General features: G+C 41.5%; 2 protein-coding genes across 2 annotated transcripts in view; one reads left to right on the forward strand and one right to left on the reverse strand.

Annotated features, from left to right (window-relative positions):
- tm9sf3 (transmembrane 9 superfamily member 3) overlaps positions 1-9,924 on the forward strand; it is a 33,356-nt gene extending 23,432 nt beyond the window's left edge. Inside the window, exons 7-15 of the mRNA XM_063191849.1 lie at positions 1,311-1,477; positions 4,407-4,501; positions 4,948-5,078; positions 5,771-5,910; positions 6,177-6,245; positions 6,580-6,726; positions 7,570-7,653; positions 7,800-7,876; positions 8,325-9,924. Coding sequence (XP_063047919.1) covers positions 1,311-1,477; positions 4,407-4,501; positions 4,948-5,078; positions 5,771-5,910; positions 6,177-6,245; positions 6,580-6,726; positions 7,570-7,653; positions 7,800-7,876; positions 8,325-8,392 — 978 coding nt within the window. The 3' untranslated portion in view covers positions 8,393-9,924. The remainder of the gene's footprint in view (positions 1-1,310; positions 1,478-4,406; positions 4,502-4,947; positions 5,079-5,770; positions 5,911-6,176; positions 6,246-6,579; positions 6,727-7,569; positions 7,654-7,799; positions 7,877-8,324) is intronic.
- Positions 9,925-13,830: 3,906 nt separating this feature from the next.
- Positions 13,831-23,325, reverse strand: prdx3 (peroxiredoxin 3). Its single transcript, XM_063192277.1, has 7 exons — positions 23,210-23,325; positions 22,114-22,198; positions 21,606-21,747; positions 18,585-18,720; positions 17,746-17,849; positions 15,961-16,126; positions 13,831-14,131 (listed from the first exon to the last, which is right to left on the reverse strand). The coding sequence occupies exons 1-7, from the start codon at positions 23,243-23,245 to the stop codon at positions 14,081-14,083; spliced, it is 720 nt and encodes a 239-aa protein (XP_063048347.1). The 5' UTR covers positions 23,246-23,325; the 3' UTR covers positions 13,831-14,080.
- Between the last annotated feature and the right edge of the window lie 2,165 nt (positions 23,326-25,490).

Consider the following 25,490-nt stretch of genomic DNA (forward strand, 5'->3'; position numbering starts at 1 on the left):
ATTTTGCCGTTTCCTTGACGTAATGGCATTACACATTTTAGCAAACTACGCCCATGATGATGGTGAGCCAGCTTGGCACATTTCAGTCGTGTGGGTGTAAAAGTGCAGCTGGCCAGAATTCCCAAAGGCCCTTGCTAGCTTGCTTGCTTGCGTCCACCCAATGTCATTTGGCAACCCCACCCAGTACTGTCTCTTTCTAGCTTCACTGTCCTGTTCAGTGGAGGACATTCAAGTCCAAAAATAGCTTTAGAAGCGATCTAACTTAATGCAACTATACTTAATGTTAGGACTGATAAATTATGTGCATTTATTTCTCAGGCTACGGTTAGATTTGGAGAATGTAGGTTTACTTTAAATAATATAAAACTTAAAATGTCAAAAGGAATTGTTTTCCTGGCACAGTGTTTCTCAACCTTTTTGTAGGCAAGGCACCCTTTCAATTCCTGAAAAATTTCAAGGCAGCCCAAACCAACAAGCCGTAATATGGCATCGCATCCGATACCACACAAGCTTAGAAAAGTAACACATGTGGAGACCTACGTTTGAAGTTGCAGCTGACTGGTGTGACCAATATTTACTTTATTGTGCATAAATGGTAGATGAAAGATTCCACTGACTAGCATAAACTTATCAATTTAGACAAATACGTATTATATTACATAATTTATCTATCAGCCACATTTCTGCGGCACCCCTGAGGGGGGCCCGCGTCACCCCTGAGGAGGGCCCGCGGCACCCCTGTTGAGAAACACTGTCCTGGCATATTCCCTGCTCTGCATCTACTTTACAGCATCTATTCAACAGTTTCCCACTATAGTTATCACTTAAGCGCTAACTAGGCTGGGGTGCTTTTCTCAAAACTATAGTTGATAACTACGTTAGCTACTTTGTTGCTTGCAATGCAATTTCCCATTGTCAACTACGCAAGTTGCTAACTGACTAACAACTATGCTTTCAAGGAACACAACCGTGAAGTGGTAAACCACAAACAGGAAGTGAAGTGTAAACCTGCTAATACATATACTGCAGGCATCATTTAGTTAAGAAAACGAGGACTGCAGGCTCTTATATTACATTATTTACCTCTACCACAAGGTTAACTTAACCTGGTTTACTACTGAACCAGCTTCTGATTAGTATACCAACAGTTAATTGTAGATGTTTAGATCGCTTACTTTGGTAATCCTCTCTTATCTTGAGTTAGGAATCCCAAGATAAGATTCCTAAATGGAGTTAGTATTTGCTGTCTGTAATGCCAAACTGGACAAAAATCTTATCTCCACTCGTCCTATCTTAACTTGCTGTTGCAGGACCGGGATCTCGGGGACGAGTACGGCTGGAAACAGGTCCATGGCGACGTGTTTCGGCCCTCCAGTCACCCCATGATGTTCTCCTCGCTCATCGGCTCAGGCTGCCAGATCTTCTCCGTCTCACTCATCGTCATCGTGGTGGCCATGATTGGAGACCTGTACACTGAGTGAGCATCTTTTACATTGCATAATGAAGAGAAAAAGACAGCTCTCCAAGTTCTGTACTTTTTTATTTGCTCACACTTAAGTTGTCCTTCCAGTTAATACAGGGGTGGGGAACATATATCTCAAGGGCCATTTATGGCTTTTGAGGCCATCTTATCTGGCCCCCGATATAATTTTAATGTTGTGCAGCTTCACATGAAATATGACATGTTGTGTTAAGAAATCTTAGAGATTACATTTCAATAAAATTAAGTTATATTTTCCGGGGACACAAAGAAGAAACTTTCCTGTTCTAAAGGTGGCTGCCTTCAATATAGGCCTAAAGTGCAGTACGGCCCTCAGAGGACTTCTACGGCCTTTGGAGGAATTTGAAGTGGCCCTTCGAATGAAAAAGCTTATCCACTCCTGATGTAGAAGGAAATAACGTTGTAAGATCCTCCAAGATTACTGTTATAGGAACTTTTAGACATGGATACTGGCAGCTCTGTCAAGGGACGAGGATATATATTTTTTTAACTTTGGGATAATGATTTTTACTATGAGATAAAAGGGTGGACTTGCTCAACTGTGAGTCGTGAAGTCTTGGGTGTGGAAAAAGGACAACTGAATTACAGAAAATAAACACACTCTCAAATAAATAATTTGTACTTTAAAAAAACGAACTGAACTCCTGTCTGTCCAAGACATGCATTTCAGCATCTTCATTCCTCAAGTCCTTTGTGATGTTTTAGTTACTTATATCTCCTTGATGGTTGGACTGTCCTTTGTATTATTTGGCGTCATGAATTCTCAGTCGTTGCTTATAATGAGGGTGATGGGTGAAATGGGAGTTGGTAAGAAGCTCGTCAAACTTGTCCAGGTTGGTTTTCTTCTTGATTTAGTCAGTGAGCAATACTGTTTTATTGCTGTAATTTTCTTCACAACAGCTTCAATATTAATAACTGGCATCGCAAAGTTTTGCTGGTTGGCAGGGCTGGAGTGGGACTGAAAAACAACCCCTCCTTTTCTGAGCTTACTGCATATTGTCTATTAAAGAAAGACTAATAACCCGCACCATCTAGTAAATTGAGGTCAGCTCTTGAAGGGGAAAAACAAACAAACGAGTGAGCAAAAGACAAAAGCATTGGTCCCTGAAGACTGTCGGCCCACCGGGAAAATGTGCTGTATACCAGATCACCAGCCAAGGCTTGCTGGTTGGTGCCATCATGTGCTGCATACGGGGCAAAAAATTGTTCCACTGAACTATGTAAATAAGATAAAGTCTTGTGCTTCTCCATCCTTTTTTGTTGTTTATTTTCTTTTTCTTTTTCAAATATCATGATCACTTTATTTTTCTGAGTGTAACCTGTTACATCTTTGAACTACGTGGCGTTTAACTTCTGTGGAAGAGTCAGCTGTGACTTTATATGCTGACCCATTTGCTGTTGGACTACTAGCACAGCTGATTGTCAGCCTATCAGCTGTGGACTTTGGCTGATCAGCTGACTGTAGAACTTTTTAAAATGACCCACTCATTGCCATGTTCACACTTTGCCTGATGAAGACCTGAAGGTCGAAACGTTGCTCGATTAAATACACAATAGACAAGCAGTGTTGCGGACTTCTCTTTTCACCTGCATACGGGGCAGCCATGGCTCAGTGGTTAGAGCGCTGGCCTTTTAAATCAGAGGGTTGCCGGTTCAAATCTCATCCTTACCAGCATCTTCATCCATGGCTGAAGTGCCCTTGAGTAAGGCACCTACTGTAATCCCACATTGCTCCAGGGTCTGTAACCAATACCCTGTACCTAAATAACTGTAAGTGGCTTTAGTCAGCTAAGTGCAAATGTAATGTAATGTGCTGCATTTCTGTGGCCATGAACAGAAGAGGTTTCGTCTGGTACAGAGGCATCTCTGTCTTAGTTGGCATTCACAGCGTCTGAAGGATTATCATCTAGCGACTGAAATATTGATATTGTTTTCACACTCTAGCTTCCATACTGTGACTGCATACATTAGCCTAGTTCTTCCTCCAAAGGCTTGGTTGTGTGCAGGGCTGGACTGGGGGAGAAATAGGACCCGGGCACTTTTGGCTCAAAGGGGCCCCTCATAATTAGCAGTGCAGAATTGACGCAGCGGTAGGCCCTGCACCCTTATGGGCCCCTATTTTCAGAAATGAGAAAAGAAAAAATAAATAAATCTGAAAATAGGGGCCTACGAGGCTGCAGGGCCCACTGGGAATGACCCGCTATGCCAGATGGTCAGTTCAGCCCTGGTTGTGTGACTGTGTAAAGAGAGCCAGACTGCAGGACGACAGGCTTTTCATCTCCCAATCGGCCATCAAAGGAAATGAATACTCACTGTGCGGTAGCGCTTGACAATGAATCGATCGCACATCAAGATGGTGTCACTCATGATTATTGGTCTTGTACAAAATCAATCAAGTGGTGGCAGAACCTGGAAGATGGTGCCCTGTTGGACTGTCATTTATTAATGTTTTGAAAAGGCATATTTGACACAAAGGGGCTTAGAGAGCTCAGGGACGATCAGCAGAGACGGGAAGAGATTTTGTGTATATAAACCAGCCACTAATGTTATTTGGGATGGTCTCTTTTAAATGTGCTTCAACCAGTTTTCTTTCCACATTGTATTAAACGATTTTTACGATACGATACGATTAGACTTAATTGTCAGTTTTCACTGAAATTCATTTTGCATCCCTGAGCAACACTCGTTTCAGACAGGACGCACATAACATCACATCACAAGACTTGCATAGCCTTTTCTCCAAATCTCTGAGCCCTTCTGTTTTGTTAAGCATTTTTTTTATTATTTGAACAAAGCGATCCGAGTTATTGTTGGTTTAGAAAGTGCAAGGAGCTGCAAAGAAGTTGTTATAGTGTTGATCTTTTCTCTACGCTTGAATTAATAATTTCCTTCTCTGCGTCTGCAGGAGAGGATCCATGCTGAGCACGGCCATCTTTGTGTATGCCGCCACATCACCCGTCAATGGCTACTTTGGAGGAAGTCTGTACGCCAAACAAGGAGGTACGGAGAATCATGTCAACATATGTACTACCATGTTTTCCGCAGAACAATTGTTTGTCAAGATGGATCCATTTTTTTGTGTGTTGACAAACATACTCCAAATACCATCCCAAAAGTTATTACTGTGTCGAAATGTGACATCAAAAGTGTGAGTAAGTGTTTTTAGACGCTTTATAAAAAATTTCAACAAACACATGCCCCCATTAGAATGTCCAGGATCTTAGAAAGGGCTGAACAATGAAGAGGCTGTGCCGTCAGGTACTAAAAATATTTGAATTGGCAGGAATTCTCCTTTAATAATTGAAGCCGTTACCAACAACAAAGTACCAGGGAAAACCCTGTATTACAGATGCACATTTTCTCTCAAACTCTCAAAACGTCAACTCTTCATCAGAGAATGTTGTAATGTCCGCTACTAAATCAGTTGCTCATGTCCTTTGTCCTAGGGAGGAGATGGATCAAGCAGATGTTCATCGGAGCGCTACTGATCCCTGGCATGGTGTGCGGTGTCGCATTCTTCATCAACTTCATTGCCATCTACTACCATGCCTCGCGAGCCATCCCGTTTGGCACAATGGTGAGTCTGTGTTTGGCTTCAACAACTTCTCTATACATGTACAATTTCATAATGTAATATTACATGGCCTACTAATAAGTTGCATGAAATATGTACCACTGTTAAGCAAACCGTTATCCAGTCATTTTCGTGTAGGCGTGACCAAGTTGTTTATACAAGATGTCGAATTGGTCATTGTAGGTCGACACACAGTTTTTTGTTGACTGGTGATGTGCCCCCTCTTTGTGATTTTTGTTGTAGCCCTCTTTCTATTAAGCATATTTTAACTTGCTCTGCACTGAGAATGAAAAGGCAGCAGTTTTTCAAGAAAGATACTGTTTTTGATATTTTTAATAAGGTCCCACCTTTAAAGGTTTTGAATTTTTTGGAATGTATTGATGTTAAGAAGCGTATTTAGTCTCTTAATTTATACAGTTGTGTTTCCCTTTTTTAAAAATGTGATGTAATGTTTTTCTCTCTATCTGTATTGGCCATGATATAGCCATAGCTGCTGAAATGGCAATAAATGTAAACAATCAATCAATTACATGGCCTACTACCATATTGTAGTCCATTACCAATCACAGTCTCTGCTTCCGCTCGGCGTCAAGTCCTTCTATGAATATATCTGAATGTTTAATTCATATGTCATGATTCAAAGTAGTTAATTCTCACTGCAATCTCACTGGTTTTGTTTCCTTCTATGTTTACAGGTTGCGGTGTGTTGCATTTGCTTCTTCGTCATTCTCCCCCTGAATCTGGTTGGAACCATTTTGGGAAGAAATCTGTCTGGCCAGCCCAACTTCCCCTGCCGAGTGAACGCAGTGCCACGGCCGATCCCAGAAAAGAAATGGTAACTTGCATGACTTTTTTAAGATGTGAAAAAAAAAAAAACATGTGAGACTGTTGTCCTGTTCAACCATTGTATCCCCTTAATGCATGCTATTCCATCAGTGGAACGCTGTAATAGTCACTGAAAAAACTACTATAGTACTACTCCACTATGCCGGTGCAGAGGGCCTTCATTACATTACGACTTGGCTACTGCCATTCTTGTAGCAGCTAATTTATAGCAGGGGCCATGTCTTACTGTGTTAAAACATTCCTCGTTTTCAACAGGTTCATGGAACCAGCGGTAATTGTGTGTCTTGGAGGCATTCTCCCCTTTGGCTCCATTTTCATTGAGATGTAAGTGGTCACTCTTCAATTTTACCAACTACCAAGTATACAAATGTATGAAATGTTTGCGCATACATATTGCGTTCAGTTTAATGGCAAGTTGTTACAGCAATATGTCTTCTATTATATCAACAATATGTTATTGTCAACAAGGTTATGACGTTTTATGGTGATGTATTGCTAAAAAAAATGAAATGAAATGAAGGGAACTCTAAAACAAAACATTGTAACTTCAAGCCAATAAGATTCTTATAAGGTTTGCACCTTGTTTTAATGGAAGTCTCTGCTCCATAGTATTTATTATTAATCAATATCTCCCCTTGTCCAAATGTATTGTGTTTAGGTACTTCATCTTCACGTCCTTCTGGGCCTATAAGATCTACTACGTGTATGGCTTCATGATGCTGGTGCTGGTCATCCTCTGCATCGTCACCGTGTGTGTCACCATCGTCTGCACATACTTCCTGCTCAATGCCGAAGATTACAGATGGTAACTCACTTTTTTACATAACGGAATGCCCTTCTGATATCTCTTATTTCTGTTTCTCCGGTTAAATTATGCCAATTTAGTCAGCATTCATTTATCATTAGAAATGTTATAGAATAGCGTTTAAAGGGACACTGTGCGGGAAATGGTCAAAAAAGGTACTGCAACTATGCTGCTCATTGAAACTGGGCTGCCTATTGCCAACTTTGATCTTTACATGAAAGTTTACTAAGTAATAAACAAATATTTTCTAGTATGGTCCAAGTACAGTCATTTTTGCAGCTAAAAATTGCTATTTTTGGAAATTCTAAATGGCGGACCATGGAGAAGATCCCCCTTTTCATGTATGAAAAGTGACATTTTTTCCAGTCATAATGACTACTTAGAATTTGATGGTGGTGGTAAGTATTCATGAAAAAGGTAACATTAGTGAATTCTGGAAATAAACAACTAAAAATCTTACACAGTGTCCCTTTAAATTACGTGCTGCTCTCTATCTGTACCTAAGTATGTCAATATTCAAACAGTTATGAGGGAGAGATGCTGAGCGCTCCTCTTTGTTGAAAAGTATACTCCAATATGCTGGTGCTCTTGAGGTTAAAATACAAAGTCCATTCTTCAAACCAGTGGTCATGCCCTGATGAAGACCTGGTGTGGTTGAAACCGGTTGCCATTTTTAGACATGTACCCCAGTTTAAAATGAAGGGTTTTTACATTGTAAAAATATATACTACTCCTTGTCTCTATGCAAGAGTCGCCTGAAGTAGGCCCAACGGCCACCAAGTTTTGTAGAATATCCAAACAGCGTTGTACGTGTTTATTGAGTGTGCGATTTCTCACTTGCAGGCAATGGACAAGTTTCCTCTCTGCTGCTTCGACGGCGGTGTATGTGTACATGTACTCATTTTACTACTACTTCTTCAAAACAAAGTAAGTGGTCATGCGTTGCAATGGCAATGAACTGCTTTTATTCATTACAGTAGCTGCTGAAAGCCACTGTTTGTTACCTTTAAATTTATTTGACGAGTGTGTCCTTTTCTAATACAAATCCCCAACAACTTGTGTTGTGTCGATAGGATGTATGGCCTGTTTCAGACGTCGTTCTACTTCGGCTACATGGCTGTGTTCAGCACTGCACTAGGAATCATGTGTGGTGAGTACCTTTGTGAAAACTGGCATGCTGCCCAAAATGTCAAAATAAGAGAAACTGGAGCTCAGTGTCGCTGACTTTATTTTCAATTTTCATGTGACTTTGCTAGTCCTGCAGCCATTTATTTTTCACAGATGTGCACGTTTTTTTCTTTGTTAAACGAGTACCTTTGTGCACATACCTGGTTTAAAAAAAATCAGTCCTGTGTCTTTATTTCTTTTTTGAAGATGCATTTTGTAAAATCTATTAGTGTGTGACCGTTGAGACTTGCTGGTTTTGAATCCATTTAGCTGATCTGGTAGTAAAGCTAGTATTAAAGGAATGATTTGTGAAATTTAAATTGGCACTTTTGAAAGGTCATAAGTTTGCATATTGATCCTGATATTGTGCACTCACTGGCATTCATATGTCGTCCGATACTTATATTTCTTTTAAATGGCTTGTCTTTCAGGGGCCGTGGGATACATGGGAACAAGTGCCTTCGTGAGGAAGATATATACAAATGTCAAGATCGACTGACACCGTTCAGGGTGCAGCGATATTTGGACACATGAAAGACCCCCAGGATGCCCTTTGATGCCCTGAGGAAGACAACGCTTGTTTTCAAAGAAGTGGTTGTGGTATCTTATTACCTTGTATAGAACTTAAAAATTCATTTTTCTGGATGATTTTCTGTTAGATGACACAACACCGTGCACAGAGAATAGAGCAGCAGCAGCAGCATTTCTTTTTCTAATCAGCTACGTACTTCCAATCACACGTTTTCTGTAATATATCTTCGAAGTTCCAATGGTTCATTTATAAATACCTTAAATACGCTTCTTCCTTTTCTCTTTCTGGCAGACGCCTCACCCACCAACTGTGAACATAGTTTTATTGATGGAATAATGTAGCTCTCTTCAGTGAAGAGGCCAAAGTATAATGAAAGCCTTTATTCTATTTTATGAGACTATTGGAGAGTTGGGGTTTAGTGTTTGGTTTCTGCTAAGACACACGCAGCATCATCCCCAACACCTGTCACCTGGTTCCATTCATTAGATTAGATAGAAATAATTCATCATTCTGGTGACATTTGATGTTGTCCATCCCAGTTTCAAATTTTGTTACTTTTAACCCAATTCCGTTTACCCGTCAGCTGTCGCGCTAAAATACCTTTTTTTGGCTTCTTTTTGTGAGAATAAAGGAAGACTGGAAAAGGGTTTTGTGGCAGAAGTTGCTTACCAGTCTCGTTTCTACACGTTCTCATCTGCTCAAAGATAATATATATGGATGGGATATGTGTAAACAAAACAAAACCGTCATTATGTATGTTGAAATTAAATTCTCGAGACTATTTTGATGTACAGATGTGCTACAGAGAGGAGAGTTTTTTTATACTTTATTATTATTGCTCTTAATAGATTTAGTCTTTTTTTGGAGGGGGTGGGGGTTGTGGAGAAAACCAGAAGGGAGGTCGGCTTCGTTACATCTTGCCTGGAAAACTTGCATGACATTTTAACTCCTTGGCAAAAGGTACTTCGGAATCTCTTTTTTTGGGAACACGTCATGGCGTCGCGTCGTCCATGCCGTGCGCAGTCTTTATCCAACTCGGCCTGCACACAGATGTAGACATTACCACGGGGAAAGGGGAGTCTTTGTATGTATGTTTGTTCTGTTTATTTGTTTGTTTGTTTTTTAAAAACGGCTTTTAAAGGCTCTCTGTTTCAGACAGCTGAATTCTGTGAGCTGTCATAAGTAACAGTGTCCTGATTATTGGCATAACTGTCATGACCGATTTCCCCGTCATGCTGTTTCTTAACACATAACGGCACAAGTTCAAGTCAGTGTAAAACCATTTACATATTGTTCCCAGCAGTGCTACATTGTGCTTAAAAGATGTATTTCTTGTAAATACAGTAGGTATAAAAAAAAAAAACCTTCATAAGTGGCTAGTCCTGATTCTGTTTTATTTCTGAATTGATCTGGCATCTTTGATTGGCAGGACGTTTTAAAGACCTGATGTAAACTTGTAAAAAGATGGAAAATAAACGTATTATCTATGTATATAAAAATAATGGGGGTTTTTTTCTTTCCTTTTTTTAACACCACCATTACAGTCCTGAATCTTGTTCTAAAATTAGCAATGTTTTATTTGTCATGGTGTATGTTCAATAGGACATTCATGCACAGTAGTAATATGACACTAGGTAGATGTGGTTTCACCTTTCCCCACGCATACATCTGGGAGAGCACCACATTGGATTGATTTTCAGGTGTGACCTTACCACTAATACATTTTATCTTTAAAGAAAATACATAAAAATATGTGTAGCCTGTTGTAGAAGGCTTGTTCTAGCACTGTTCAAGTAGCATCACCACTGTGGACAAGTCACCAAATTTCATAACTGCTGCATCTTGCGACATAACAGCAGTTCTGGGCTACTAGCAGCTCTCCTGGGCTGTGAAAGACTATATCTGTTTTCATTCCAGTGGGCTGCAGTTTTGTTGGAAAACCAGCGTCAGTTGGCCTAGGTTTTCTTTTTTAATCTAGTATCTACATGTACTGTAGGAAGAACTCTACTTTTAAAAAAACATTTCGCACCTTAATTCTATTTTAAGGCCAGTTGAAGTAATGTGAAGGTTCAAGGGTTTGTAGAGAATTATTTTCGAGAGGAAAAAACATGTATTTTTAGATTTCATACTACATAACTATCGATAGCCTACTACTGTGGTCTCCAATTATTTACCCCCAAGGGCCAAATTATGTAGCGCAAAACAAGACTGAGGGCCAAACAAATGGCCAGAGATAGCATGCACATATGTCTTCATTTGTTCCTACCTCATGATGGGCCAAATGTTTGCCGTGCCTGGGCCGGATCTGGCCCTCGAGCCTCCATTTGGAGACCACTGGCCTACTATTATAACATTTTTTAAAAATTGTCCTCAAGGTGTCTCTGTGACCCGCCGTCAAAGCCTTTGGCTGCACTGTCTGGCAGTAGCATCACCACTGCCACCTGCTGGTCAAACAAGTTTGCCTGGATCCCAAGAGCAGATTTTTCACCAGTGGGTCAGACCCTACCCATGCTGAGTGGAGCTGCAACGTGGCTGGCACCTTCTATTCAAAACATGAGGAGCATTTTTCTCACAAATCCCTTTCAAGTAGTTATTACAAAAACTGTGAAACAAAATGTGTCATCTGATTACGTAAAAATGATGCAAGTGAATTCCAGCATGGACAACTGCCCTAACAAGGCCTATCTTACATAACCTATCTTGCCTTGTCATGTTTTTCCCCCCTTTGGTATGGCTTCCAGAGAAGTGCCCTTTGCCATCACCAGGCGTGCATTCCAATATGTGACCTTGCGTCCTCCACTTGTGCTTGTGGCCTTGTACCAGGAAGTAATGTGTCATGATGACATCACTGACAACAGCATTATATTTCAATATCTCGCAAAAGCTCAATTGTAATGTCATTTAACCATTTGAAATAGGGATGGTGAATGAAGAATAGTCCCCCAAAAATTGTTTTGGCTAAGCTGACAGCTGGGAAGTTTAATTGTTTTCTCCACGAAGTAGGGGCCAGGAGGCGGGGCGAGGCGACAAGCACAGGTGGAGGACGCAAGGTTGCATATTGGAATGCACCCCAGAAGTCACACACGAAATGGCCTCCATTCAATAATTTAATGCACTTCATGTTTTAATTATGACCTATTTAGACATTATTTGATGCATCACATTTTAAGTTCTGCAGTTCTGTTTAATATTAACTTATCACCAGACTACTGTGTCTCAGATATGCATATGGCGTATTAGTTACGTACTGAAACAAGGTGGATTCCAATATGCAGACTCCAGTCCTCCGTCTGTGCTTGTGGCCTCGCATTTCCCTGATGCCCCGCCTCTGTGGAGAAAATAAAGTTTCCCCGCTGTAGCCCTAGCCACAACAAGTTTTAGAGGACTATTCTTCATTCACTATCCCGTTTGGAAATGAGAAAATGACAGTAGAGCTTTTGTGAGATATTGAAATGAAATTCTGCTGTCGGTGACGTCATCACGAGGTCACAAGTAGGCAAGTGAGCATAGGAGGACAGGAGTCTGCATGTTGGAACGCACATATAGTGCCCGAAGTGCATCAGCTGAGACAGAGTGCGTTGCAATATGCGACCTTGCCTCCTCCACTTGCTTCTCGTCATGATGACATCACTGACAACAGCATTATATTTCAATATCTTGCAAAAGCTCAATTGTAGAGTCTCTCATTTGCAATTGAAAATCAGTCCCTCAACAGTTGTTGTAGCTAGGCTAACAGCTGGGAAACTTTATCGTTTTCTCCACAGAGGAGGGGCCAGGAGGCGGGACAAGGAGACAAGCGCAAGTGGAGGAGGCAAGGTCGCATTTTAAAACGCACTCACAGCATACAGTATATGAGAAGTGAGTGACATCAGTCCTTCAGGTCAGAGCAAAGGATCAAGGCAGCATGGGAGTTCCCAGGCTAACTCAACATATGACAAATGGTGTATATATAAAGACTGCATTCATAATTGCAATGTGTTTTCTTAACTCTCTACAGCAGTGATTCTCAACTGGTGGGTCGGGACCCAAAAGTGGGTCGCGGAGGGTTCCTGGGTGGGTCGCGGAGCTGTGATGCAATGCACTAAAAATGACTATGATGTCGAAGACAGAGAGAAACATGGTTAATAGGCCTTTTCCTCTCCACTACTTCATAATACAATGCTAATAATAATGCATATTATGAAATGCATGGTAATATTTTTTATTATTATTGGAAGAATCTGACGGTGCGACACACAGTTTGGGTCACAACGTATTGACCACGGGAAATTGTGGGTCTCAAGACTATTCCAGTTGAGAACCACTGCTCTACAGAGCACTTAAAGCTCTTTACATCTCAATGCTTTATTTCACACACAGAAAAGCTGTCATGTACAGCATAGTAAGGCACCAACTGAGTATAAGTGTGGGTCTTGAACCAAGGCATCTATAACTTGCATAATACTTTCTAGGAACAATTGTTGGCCAACTTCAATCTCTTGAGCCATGTTAATCAGCCTGTTCACTAAATGGTAACACTGTAACCTTGTTTGAACTCATACAGTATAGCTCCAGGATACCAAAACATTTGGACAATTCCATGCTCTCAACGTTATGAGCATGTACTGTAATTGTCCAAATGTTTCGGTATCCTGGAGCTAGTTTTGAGTGTGCCCCTTCCTGTTCCAACATGACTGTGCACCAGGGCACAAAGCAAAGTCCATGAAGAGTATCGTATGGATGAACTTGACTGGCCTGCACAAAGTCCTAACCTGAACCCAACAGAACAGCTTTGGAATGAAGCAGAGACTTGGAGCCGGGCCTTCTCAACCAACATCAGTGTGACCTCACCAATGCGATTTTGGAAGAATGGTCAAAAACTCCTATAAACACACTCCTCGACCTTGTGGACAGCCTTACCAGATGAGTTGAAGCTGTAATAGCTGCAAAAGCTGGACCAATAATGTACTGAACCCTCTGGGTTAGGAATGGGATGGCAGTATGCGAGTCAAGGCAAGGTATCAAATACTCTTGGTAATACAGTGTATATACTGCATGTCTATATGATGCAATTGGTACGATGGCTAACAGTAATTGCCAGAGTATTGCCTACTGTATGTTCAGTTTTTTTATGGATGAGACAAGATCCTGCAGGATGCCTGTGACTTCTGAGATGTACAGTATGCCGTCCTACCTCAAGGCCAAAGTTCATTAGCGATCACACTCATGTCATTAGCAATGCCCCACATCCAAGCATTGATCGAAGAAGAATGTCTTTTATATTCAGCCATGTCATTTGACTTGTGGTTTCAAAGACTAACATGATGTTGACTTCAAAGGGGGTCTAAAACGAAGCATCCTTATATGGTGAAAGGTCAAATTACATCAGCATCAGCAATGCATTTGAAGAAATGGATGGACAGACATTGTGAATTTTCCATTTTATTAATTATTACTCTTAATTTACATACTTTGCTTAAAAACTAATCAGACAGCACACATTTTTACCATGGAAAAACAAACGTACAGCTAACATCCTGCAATAGGCTTTGTTGTAAGAGTCGATGTAAATCAAAAGCATTGAAGCGACATATTTTAAGGATCAGACCAGAGTTCACATGACGTCTTGATCAGCATCTTTGGAGAGATCAGTGCACTTCTACAAACAGGACTGGATTAGTTCACCGTCTCAAAGTATTCCTTTGAGCCTTCAGGCGTTGGCTTGATCTAGGGGGGAAAAAATAATATTTTTAGCTGTTTGCAAATTGAAGCTGAGGTTTTGACGAAAACATGATAAACAGTTGCAGGATTGATTACCAGTGAATGGTTCCACTGTATCTGTATGGGGTTTCGGGAGGGAGGAACCTAATTGAAAATCTTTGGTATGGCTTCAAGTGACAGCCTAACTAACGAGTATTAAGCCCTATTCCGACGGGACTAGTTTTATGTATGGACATGGGGAAATGTGATTTTTATCTCAGGACGTCGTTAATAAAAACGTCCGATTCAGACTTAAATGAAATATCTCAGTAAACGAACAGAAAATAGTTTGGTTACTCATCACGCACCGTTGTGACTGCACTTGTCGTCATGCGCGTGCCAACTCCACAATATATTATTGACTTTTTAGCACATTATTGCGTATCCATGGAGGTATTTCGTCTCGTGGAACAATTCTAATAACTGCCTGTTGGTTTACTAACCCATCAAAATCCGTTAATGAGTCTGCATGCGTGTCATTTGGAGAGTGCGTTTGACCATGCTGTCTGATTTTGACAGCGAACACAGCTTGGACCAACTCCCTAAAACAAAACGGTTTACTGCAAGGCTATAATGTTTGCAAGCCTGGAGAGATTGGATATATTTGTGCGTTTCGTGCACTTAACCAGACATTTTTACATAGGGTCGAATTCGGACGGGATTAGTATTACCAAGGGTAATTTCCTTGGACTGTTTTACAGGAGGTAAAACTCGAGGGTGAAGTTTACCCAACATACTCCGCTATCTTTACTGACCTGGCGTGTTCTGACTGGACTACATTTCCTTCCCGGTTATTATTACTTTACCCCAGGTCCTCCCATTAAAGGACCAGTTCAGTCAATTTCATTATGCTGTTGTATTGCTCACGCTACCCTTGACTTGTCAATACCCGGTGATGCCACATTTTTTGGCTCAGCCCTTTCTGAGATATGAGCAATTCAAATGGGGGCAGCGTTTGTTTAAAAAAAAAAAAAAAATTAACATAGGCCTATTCAAAATACTTTCCAAAAGGTAGCCTACAGCTGTTTGCTAGCTGTCTGCTGATGTGCGGATGTTTTTGGGAAGAAATAAAAAAAAAATTTGACATGTAAACAAAGCGCTGCCCCATTACAATGACCAGGATCTCGGAAACGGCTGAAGAAGAAGAAAAAAAAATCTCAGGTACTGACAAGCCCAAGGTAGTGTGAGCATTACAACTGCATGTAAAAATTGACTGAACTGGTCCTTTAAATTAGTCCCGCCGTCGGAATAGTGCTTTAGACCGAAGGGTCTAAGAAAATGGTTATGTGATAAACCAGGTTTAGTTCACCGACAGCAAATCGTAAGCCTGCTAATAAATATACCTGCCGGCATCATTTAAGAAAATGAGGACTGCAGGCGCTTTTATTAGATGATTTATATGTACCTCAAGGTTAATTTAACTAGCTTCTTAGTACACCCCCTGTTCTTGTGTGGGTCTGTGGAAGGTGAAGATTGTGCACATCCCAGGAAAAGGTGCAGGACAGGCTGACAGTTTTGATAGTTTTTTGGAGTGAGGAGTCCACACACTTAAAATCCTTTTTGTTGTTTTTTTCCCCAATTATTTCATGGCTGGATTACATTTCAACTTCAACAGTCTTCATCAGATTCTCCAGATTACAATCTGAAGAAGAATGTTGAAGTTGAAAGTGCGGACTTCTCCCTCTGAAAACTTGAGTGTGCGTGCGTGTGTGTTTGTGTGTGTGTGTGTGTGTGTGTGTGTGTGTGTGTGTGTGTGTGCGCCCATGAGGAGTGAGTGGAGGGAGATCAGGACTTACTGTGGGTGACTCCGGGGTCCAGCTGGCGGGGCACACCTCTCCGTGCGCCTCTACAAACTGGAAGGCCTTCACCAGGCGCAGGGTCTCCTCGGGGCAGCGGCCCACCGGAAGGTCATTTACGCTCATGTGTCTGACCACTCCATGGGGATCGATGATGAACAAACCTCTGAAGAGACAAACAAACAAGGTAAACAATCATCCTAATAAAGTTAAAGGTGGGGTTGCAGGTATGACATCACGTTGGGGGAACTCCCCCAGGATTCTAAGGTTCAACATAGACTCCTATGAGCCTGCGGAACCCCCAACGTGATGTCAATGGTACATTTTCTGAAAATGGTTAACCTGCAAACCCACCTTTAAGTGAACTTCTGAGTGGTCTGTCATTGATGTTGATGTATTATTATGATTCATCAGGAAGTGGACAGCCTGGTCTCATACCATACTCTGGTAACAATCGTGAGTGAGTGCTTAAACTGGCTCTCAAAAGATATGAGATGTTCATAAAAGCTTGGCTTAGCACCACACATAGATCTGAGGAACTGCAGAGTTTGCAGAGTTGGAAACAAACGGACCAATCAGGGGTCCGTTTCTCGAAAGCATCTTTGCTATCGTCGTTAGCAAAGTCCTTCGTAAGAACGACTCAACTCTCTCTCGACAGCGACGCTCACCACTAAATCCAAGGGAACGGTAAGACGGTCTTAAGACGGTTAGCAACGACAAGAATCGAGAAACGGACCCCTGGATCACCGAGCGGGATTTTCACAGCTGTGACAACATTAAACAGGTACAGTGCATTGTAGTGGAGAAGTGAAAGAGAATTATAGTTGGCAAGGATTTTATCACTCTTCTCCTGACTGGGTTTGGCCACAGCTTGAATCCATGCCTTCCGAAAGTATTCCATACAATGCTCTACCAGGTGTGTGGAGAACAAGGTGGAATCACATTCATTTGGCGAATAACCAGGATCACAAATCAATTTGGTTTGTTGATATACACAATTCAGATAACTTTTATTCAGACACTAGTGGCCTCTGTTCTAGGATAGTAGAGAATGACAGGAAAGTGTTTAGACAGAGAGAGACGGGGTAGGATTGGGAAAGGGCGCCGGGCCGTACTCAAATCTGGTTTCCAATACCGAATATGACTCATGTGTATGCAGTGGTTCTTAACCTTTTTTTTCTTAACGCACCGCCTTACCTGTGCCCAAAACAAGCCGTGCACGCCCAACCCGAACTTCTACATGTGTAACGCACTAAAAATGATATAAGTGATTCATTACAATAATTTTTGCTTGAGACATTAATCAATACCTCAATACCTTTACATGGGGACCGAAAGATGTTTTAATTTGGTTTTGATTTGGCTTAATTATAATGTTTGCTTGCAGAATTTTGGTCACAACCTCAACACAAACAAAATTCTGTGCACCCCCTGAAATCTCTGGCGCACCCCCAGGGGGTGCCCGCACCCCAGGTTAAGAACCACTGTATTAGTGCACTGCACTGCCGCCACCACCATCACCACCCCTCCCAGGATGATGTGTGGAGATAGAAGCAGGGCACTAAATGAACTCCAGCTAACCGCCCAAATGGAGGTGAAATTCTAGTTTGGCTGGTAGAAAAGACCAAGTTACTAGCCACTTTGACCCATTAGTCGGTGTGTATTTGGTTAGTGAGATTAACATCTACCAGCCATTTTGGCTGTTGATGAAAAAAAGTTAATGTAGGGCCCTGGATACAAGCATTTTCCCTAGAGATTAATTGAGTTGGATCATACAAATCCTACCTTAGTGCGATTCCTGGACCGTCGAGGAGCACGCCATAATCCTGAGAGATGCGCTTGTTAAGGTCTGACAGGAGCGGGATGTGGATACTGCCCAGACCTCCATTCTACATGATCGAGAGAAAAAACAACAAATTCAATTCAGTTCACATAACATTACATTACACTTTGCTGACGATTTTATCCAAAGCAACTTGCAGTTCATTTAAGGTACAGGGTATTGGTTACAGTCCCGGGAGCAATGTGTGGGTAAGGTGCCTTGGTCAAGGGCAATTCAGCCAGGGATTTGAACAAGCCAGTGTTGGCTTGTAGTTAAATATTACTCTTACCGGTACTTACTACTTTCCACACATACCCTGAGCATGGTACCGTCCCACCGCACTGCTCCCCTTCAGGCACCATTGGGGGTTGCCCCCTTGCACAGGTGAGGTATAAATGAAATTTTGTTGCGGACAGACTGCACTTGTGTACTGTGGAGTGCTGTGTCACAATGACAATGTGACTTGGAGTTTCCCAGTTGGGCTTTCATATGCTACTATTATTTCAGGAACAGGATCTGGTGCAGCCGTTTGACCAAGGAACTTGAGATACATAATGAACTTGAATGTGTATAATGTTTCCTCTGAGTTTTAAGTTGGAAACATCGGAGGGTTCTTCTTGTGTGTTTTTATTAGGTGGATGTTGAGTAAAGTTCAGTAAAAACACCTAAAATGCCACCCCCACCCCATTTCTGTCATTTCACACAAACAATTGCACCACTCAATTACCACAGGATCTAAACATAATTCTTTGCCGCTGACGGGTTATTGACCGTTCCTTTCCTGACGGGTTATTGACCGTACCTTTCTTGGGGTGTTCGTCCATGCCAAGTGAGTGAAATGGGAATCCACAGACACGCCGACCACCTCACAGTTGATGTCGTGAAATTCACTAGCCTTGTCACTGAAGGAGATAATCTCCGTGGGGCACACAAACGTACTGCGAAGAAGAACAAGAAGGCAGACGGAGATAACAAAACATGAGACGGCCACTCCACTCAATGGTAGAGACACTGGACTTACAAACTAATCCACTTTGGGTTAAAACTCTGTGGTAGTGGGGGCACGGTAGCTCCATGAATAGGGATGCACCGATACCACATTTTTGAAAACCGATACAAGTACGAGTACATTAATGTGTGTACTTGCCGATACCGAGTACCGATACCGATACCTTTTACCACCAAAATACAATGAAAATAAATGCATGGCCTTGTTTTTTTCCACCTGTGATATTTGTATTGTCCATTTCCATGTAGATTTAAATGTTAGTAAATGTATGAGATGGCACTTTTTTCCATGCTGCTTTCAAGTCCACAGAACGTGACAAGATTTTGCATTGTTTTGTGTTATAGCAATATCGTTCTTGGTATCGGTAAGTGCTTGACAAGTACGAGTACAATGAGCAGTGTCAGGTGCCGATACCGATACCAGTATCGGTGCATCCCTATCCATGAGCCAAGATGCCGTACCATTACGCCGGCGGCCAAAGCTCGATTTCAGCCCAAAGTTCTTTGCCAATCCTTCCCCCCACTCTCTCTCTCCACACTCATTTCCTGTCACACTCTCACACTGTCCTATCCTGTATAAAGGCACAAGAAGCCCCCAAAAATACATATCTAAAGAAATATCTGTGGTAATGTCACATACTCTTCCCTCTGTTCAAGAAAAGTTTCTCTCACAAATAAATCCATCAACGGTTCATGATGAGGAGGTGACATTAAAGCAAGCTCAAGTGCCATCTTCTGTCTTTAAACAACATACTTATCTATCCATTCAACACATTTTAAGTTGCAGTTATTCCGCTGAAACTACACTTTTATCGGGAGACATTTTCAGCCAAGACACATCCACACATAATGCCTTGCTCTCAATTCCATCTGCATTTGGGAGTTTGGATTTAATCAAACCGAAAAGGATGACCAGTGTTTCTTGGAATGGACCGCTATAGAAGACTATTGAAAACTATTAAGTCAAACTGACTCTGGGTTGGGTCAGTTAGTAAATGTATGTTTTTTCCCTGTTCACAATGCATATTTCCCTGGTTTCTCCAATTCTACTCCCTATTTCATTGTAACAAAAGGAGATCTCAACTAGTCCAGATCATCCAGAAAAGTCGGTGCTGCTCGTAAATGTCTGTGATTAACTGAAACAAAACATTCACCAATTTCTGAACATATTAAAAGGATGACCAGTGTTTCTTGAGGGGTGGACTGCTATCTAGGACCTAAAAAATATATTTAGTCAAACTGACTCTGCGTTGTGTCAGAAGTGGGGTTAATATCTGCCCCCCCCACTCACAATGAACATTTCCCTCCCATTCTACCCCCACTACATTGTAGTCCAGATCATCCAGAAAAGTTGATGCTGCTTACAAATGTCTGGGATTAATTGAACTAGTGGTGGGCCGTTATCGGCGTTAACGTGCTGCGATAATGTGAGACTCTTATCGCGCGACATAGAAAAATATCGCACGTTAATCTATTCTCAAAATATGGATTTGGGGTTTGGGGATGCGCTTCACCATAGCGTTCGATTGACAGACGCTTTCAGACTGCCCTCAGTCACTTCGCCTCTCCACCTGTTGCTCAGCAGAGCAGACCTATGAACAGTGTTTGCATGCTGTAAACATTAATCTCTCTGCCGTGGTAGGTGTTGTTTTAGTGCTTTTTCATAAGTGGTAGACTAGAGAGACGTTATTGTTTGAGGTGAAGCAGACATTATTGTGTACCAGCCCGACATAGCCTACATTTCCTCACGCATTGCATGGAACACAAACAACAGTCCTGTTCCAGAAATCTTGCCTGTGCCATAATTGCAAAACATTCCGTGTGATAAACATTTTGAAGATTGTCAAACTGAAACTGTCAATATCTAGGCTTACTCTCACTGAATGTTTTTGTTATGCTCGCGCATTTGCGACTCATGTCAGACGTTAACACCTCGCGGTTGTTGCGCTTGATATAGCCAACCTCGCGGTAGTCGCGCTTGACTTTTTTTTTTGCCAACTGAATTCATTTGGAGTTGTAGGCTAACTCCGCTGGCATTCTAACGCAGAGAACAACTGTCAGGTTTAGGCCAAATCGATGTGGGCCAGTGCTTTATGGTCTAGAACTAGCTTTAGAAATATAGTAGGCTGGCTCTGACTTAGCTGGATCTGCTGCGCAGCTTCTCCCTCTCTAAAGGAGCCGCTGCCCATTTTAACAGTCAGTGGCAGATTCATTCTCTCTCTCTCGCTCTCTCTCTCTCTCTCTCTCTCTCTCTCTCTCTCTCTCTCTCTCTCTCTCTCTCTCTCTCTCTCTCTCTCTCTCTCTCTCTCTCTCTCTCTCTCTCTCTCTCTCTCTCTCTCTCTGCCCATTAGAAATGCTGAATTGTTGAGGTCATTTTGTTTAAATGTCTAAATGTTTGATAGATGTATCTGTATTTGCCTCTACAATTTATAGCGCTGTTCATTTTGAAATGTCAGTATATTATGACTGTAAATGCTTCCTAACATATTCGAAACACTTTTCAAATATTGCAGTGATTTTTTTTTTCATCACCAAATATCAACCATTTTTTTGATGATGAGATGCATTTTGGAAAAAAGAGATGAGCTCTGGTCTAATGCACCATCTTAAGAAACCCCCTAGGTCATTATTTCGTTAGCGTGCCTATTCTGAATGAGCCATTTTGATATAGATTAATCTAGATTAATCTAGATTAATTTCATAATTACAGTGAGATTAATCTAGATTAAAAAAAATAATCTATGCCCACCCCTAAATTGAACCAAAACATTTACCAATTTTATAACATATTTGCTTGACGAGTCTGCCTACTTACAAGTCGAGAGGGTAGAAGAAGAGCACCAGGTACTTTCCTTTGTAGTCATCCAGACTGATCTCTTTGAACTCTCCATGGTGGACGGCAGTGCCTTTGAAAGCTGGAGCACTCTGAGTGACCGCAGGAGCCCATCTTGTGCAAGCTTTGAATTTGAAGAAGATGACAGGGCAAATAAAACATGGATTAGCATACTGGGCCCCATACTAAGAAGCTGGTTCAGGAGTAAACCAGGTTAACTTAAGAGGTAAATCATCTAATAGAAGAGCCTGAGTCTTGAAGAAAATGAGGACTCCAGGCTCTTCTATTAGATGATGATGATGATGATGATGATGATGATGATGATGATGATGATGATGATGATGATGATGATTTACATCTTGACTTAACCTGGTTTACTCCTGAACCAGCCTCTTAGTATACCCCTCTGGAGTAGGGTATGGCAAACTCGTCTGATCTAATATCTGATAGAGTTTACAGAGCAAAACAAATGGCATCTGTAAGGGCTTACTTGTTGAAAAGTTATTGAAGGGAACTTTGCGAAGAGCATTCTGTGATGCTGCAGCTCGAACTCCAATGACGGCCACACGCCTTACCTGGTCATGACACAATACATGAAATATTACTTTTAATCAAAATGAAGCAATAGGCCTATACAGTGCATTAATTTTAGGAACCATTTAGGTCTTCATTATTTTTGTCTTTATTTTAAACTGAATGATGCATATATTCACAGTTTCAATTGCATCCTGTCTTCAAGCCAACCTTACTGGATAAAAAATAAGTTTCAACAACAACAACAACAACAACAACAACAACAACAACAACAAAATAACCACTAGGCATACCAATTTCAAGGTTTCCTGCAAAATAACTTCATAAGGGTCTCATTTAGTATTGGTCTATTTCCAATTTTCCAATCGCAATGCAAAAAGTGCAAATTTGTAGGCCTACAAAAAGTTTTAATATTTCTTTTCTTATTTTCCCCCTATAATTTCTCTTTGTAAACCAAGAGTGTGGAGGATCACTTTGATCACTCTGGCTTTGATGGGGATTTTACTGGCATCCAATAAATGCCGAGGGTCAAGCTGTCGCGCGCACACCTGGCTACCGCGTGAAAAACAAGCATGTAGAAGGAAAGTGTAGCGCTACCAACATTATCCGAAACTAGGTGATATGTTGCACAAGTTTTTAACTGTATTTTCGCGGATTGGACACTAGTTAAACAGCAACTACACGGCGCGAGACAGTTAATTTGGCTACTACGTCGGAATACAAAGACATCACCTATGGCACTCCATCGCACCTTCGTTAGGACATTTGCCATTTTGTTTAATCCAGAGCCGTACAATCTGGTTTAATCTACCTAGCTATTTTAAAACAGTTGTAGTCGTAGTAGCCGAGTCCATATCATGTCCGAGTCTACCTTCTCTGCTTGACCTCTCGTTCCTTGCCAGTTACCTAGCGCGTTTCTGCACTCACTTTGCGCCCGCAAGTACATTCTGACAGGTCTGGCCGACTGCGTAATCTGTTACCGATTATCAGATAACAAAAGAGATTGTAAATGCAACCCATCTCGTACGCATAAAACATAAATGTATATTTACCGAACTTCCAATGAGTTTTCCTACGAGGGCTGCCATTCTGCAGAAAGTCGCAACTTGAAGTCGTCTAATCTGAAGCGTGCAGCCAGCGATAACAATGAATTTTGTAACCTGTGACCTCACCGCCAGCCGAGTTTTTGCTTTTTCAAAATAAGAGTTTTAACTTCGCGATCACTTCAAGCTCAGTACAAAATGATATCGCCCATTTTTGCCCGTTGTGGTCTATTTTTGGGGAGTCAACCGTATTCAGTTATTAAGACATGCTTAACTTAAGTGTTTTCCTATGGTTGGATAATGTTCTTTGACCTCCTTCAGATGGAGTGAAATCTTATTTTTAATATTTTATTGACACATCTCGTCATGTGTTACTATAGGAAGGTGCAGGGGACTTCTTGGCCATGTGTTGTTAATAGAGTTTAAAAGGGATGATAATTATTTCTAATCTAATGGTCCTAGACCTCCTGCTGTGACACAGCAAAGAAACTCCAACTCCCGTTGTCATTGTGACACAGCACTCCACAGCACAGAAGTGAACCCTGCACACAACAAAATTGCATTTATGCCTCACCCGCACAAGGGGGCAGCAATGGCGCCCCTAGGGAGCAGTGCGGCGGGACGGTACCATGCTCAGGGTACCTCAGTCATGGAGGAGGATGGGGGAGAGCCCTGGATGATTACTCCCTTCACCAACCTGGCGGGTCGGGAGTCGGGTCGAGCCGATAACCTTTGGGCGACAAGTCTGACGCCCTAACTGCTTACCCATGACTGAATAAGACACCAAATAAGACACCAATGAAAAAGAAACTCCAGCAGAGTCAGTGTTGTGGGTAGAGCAGGGGTGGAGAACCTTTTTCATTCGAAGGGCCACTTTAATTTCATCCAAGGGCTGTAGGCCTAAAAGACCTCCAAGGGTCGTACTACACAAACCAAGATTTCCCCCTGCATTTCATCGAAGGTGGCCACCTTTACAACAGACCCCACCTTCTCTACGTCCCATGAAATATAACTTAATTGTATTGTAAATGTAATTTCTAAGATTCCTTTACAAAACATGTCACAGGCTATTTCATGTGAAGCTGCATAACATTAAAATTATATCGGGTTTGCAGATAGGACAGCCTCAAGGACTGTAAACGGAACCTCGCCATAGGTTAGAGCAGGTGTCACCAACGTTGTGCCCGCGGGTGCCAGGTAGCCCTCCAGGAGCTTCTGAGGTGCCCCCCAAGGATGTTAATAAACAGTGACAACTACCAGATTTTAGTCACATATATGTTTTTCTTTATCTAAATAGGAGATTATTTATTCTTTATAACCTATAAGCAAGTTATCATTCAATAATAGTGTGATTTGAGAATGATGCCAAGACATCATTTTGAACAAAAAATAGCCCTCGGGGAGCCCTCAGTAGCCCTCTGGTAGCCCTTGGTAGCCCTCAGACCCAGAAAGGTTGGGGACCCCTGGGTTAGAGGTTCCTCACCATAGACATCATATATGATGTCTATGTTCCTCACCCCTGGGGTACAGTAATGGAGTGACATTTCCCCCCTCCATTCCGCGGTACAGGACCTTCAAATAAGTACAACATCCTTCCAGATACAGGAGGCAGAATAAATGCTGTACATGTTTTAAATATACAGTTGAGGACGATATTATTACCCCCCCTCCTGAAATTAGACATATCTCTTCATTGATCATTGAGAATGATCATTATTAATAAATGTATGTTATTCTGGAAACGAATACACAATGGAGATAGTATCCAATAAGTAAAATTTGGACTTTTCCAATTTTACAATGAGTTTAAACAAAAAAGTGTAAAAAACAGTCAATACAGTGCCATTTATTCACCGAAATTGACACCGGGCACTTTAATTAGTTGTTAGTGGCACATGTCCTACCAGGGATTTTGGGCCATTTTTTCATTGCAAATAGTTAAGCTGGTCCAAATTGCATGGATGTTGAGGATGGGCATTCATTTTCAGCACTGTTCAAATACTGTCTGAAGGATTGAGGTCTGAACCACTCCATGACCATGGTTTTAGTATCCTTGAAGAACATTTGAACTATTTTGGATGCAAGTTTTGGGTTATTATCTTATTGAAAGATCCAGTGAAGATCTTAACTCCCTCTATGAGCATATTTTTGCAAGGTCCCTTTCCACATTCTATGATAATTTTCAGTTTTTATGGTGCCGTACACCCAAACAAGGTTTCCTGTGGCTGAGGCTGCCACAGAATGATGCATCCACCACCATGTTTAATTGTGGAAACCATCTTATAACGAT

This window comes from Engraulis encrasicolus, chromosome 24, assembly GCF_034702125.1.
Source record: "Engraulis encrasicolus isolate BLACKSEA-1 chromosome 24, IST_EnEncr_1.0, whole genome shotgun sequence".
In the NCBI taxonomy this organism is placed as follows: domain Eukaryota; kingdom Metazoa; phylum Chordata; class Actinopteri; order Clupeiformes; family Engraulidae; genus Engraulis; species Engraulis encrasicolus.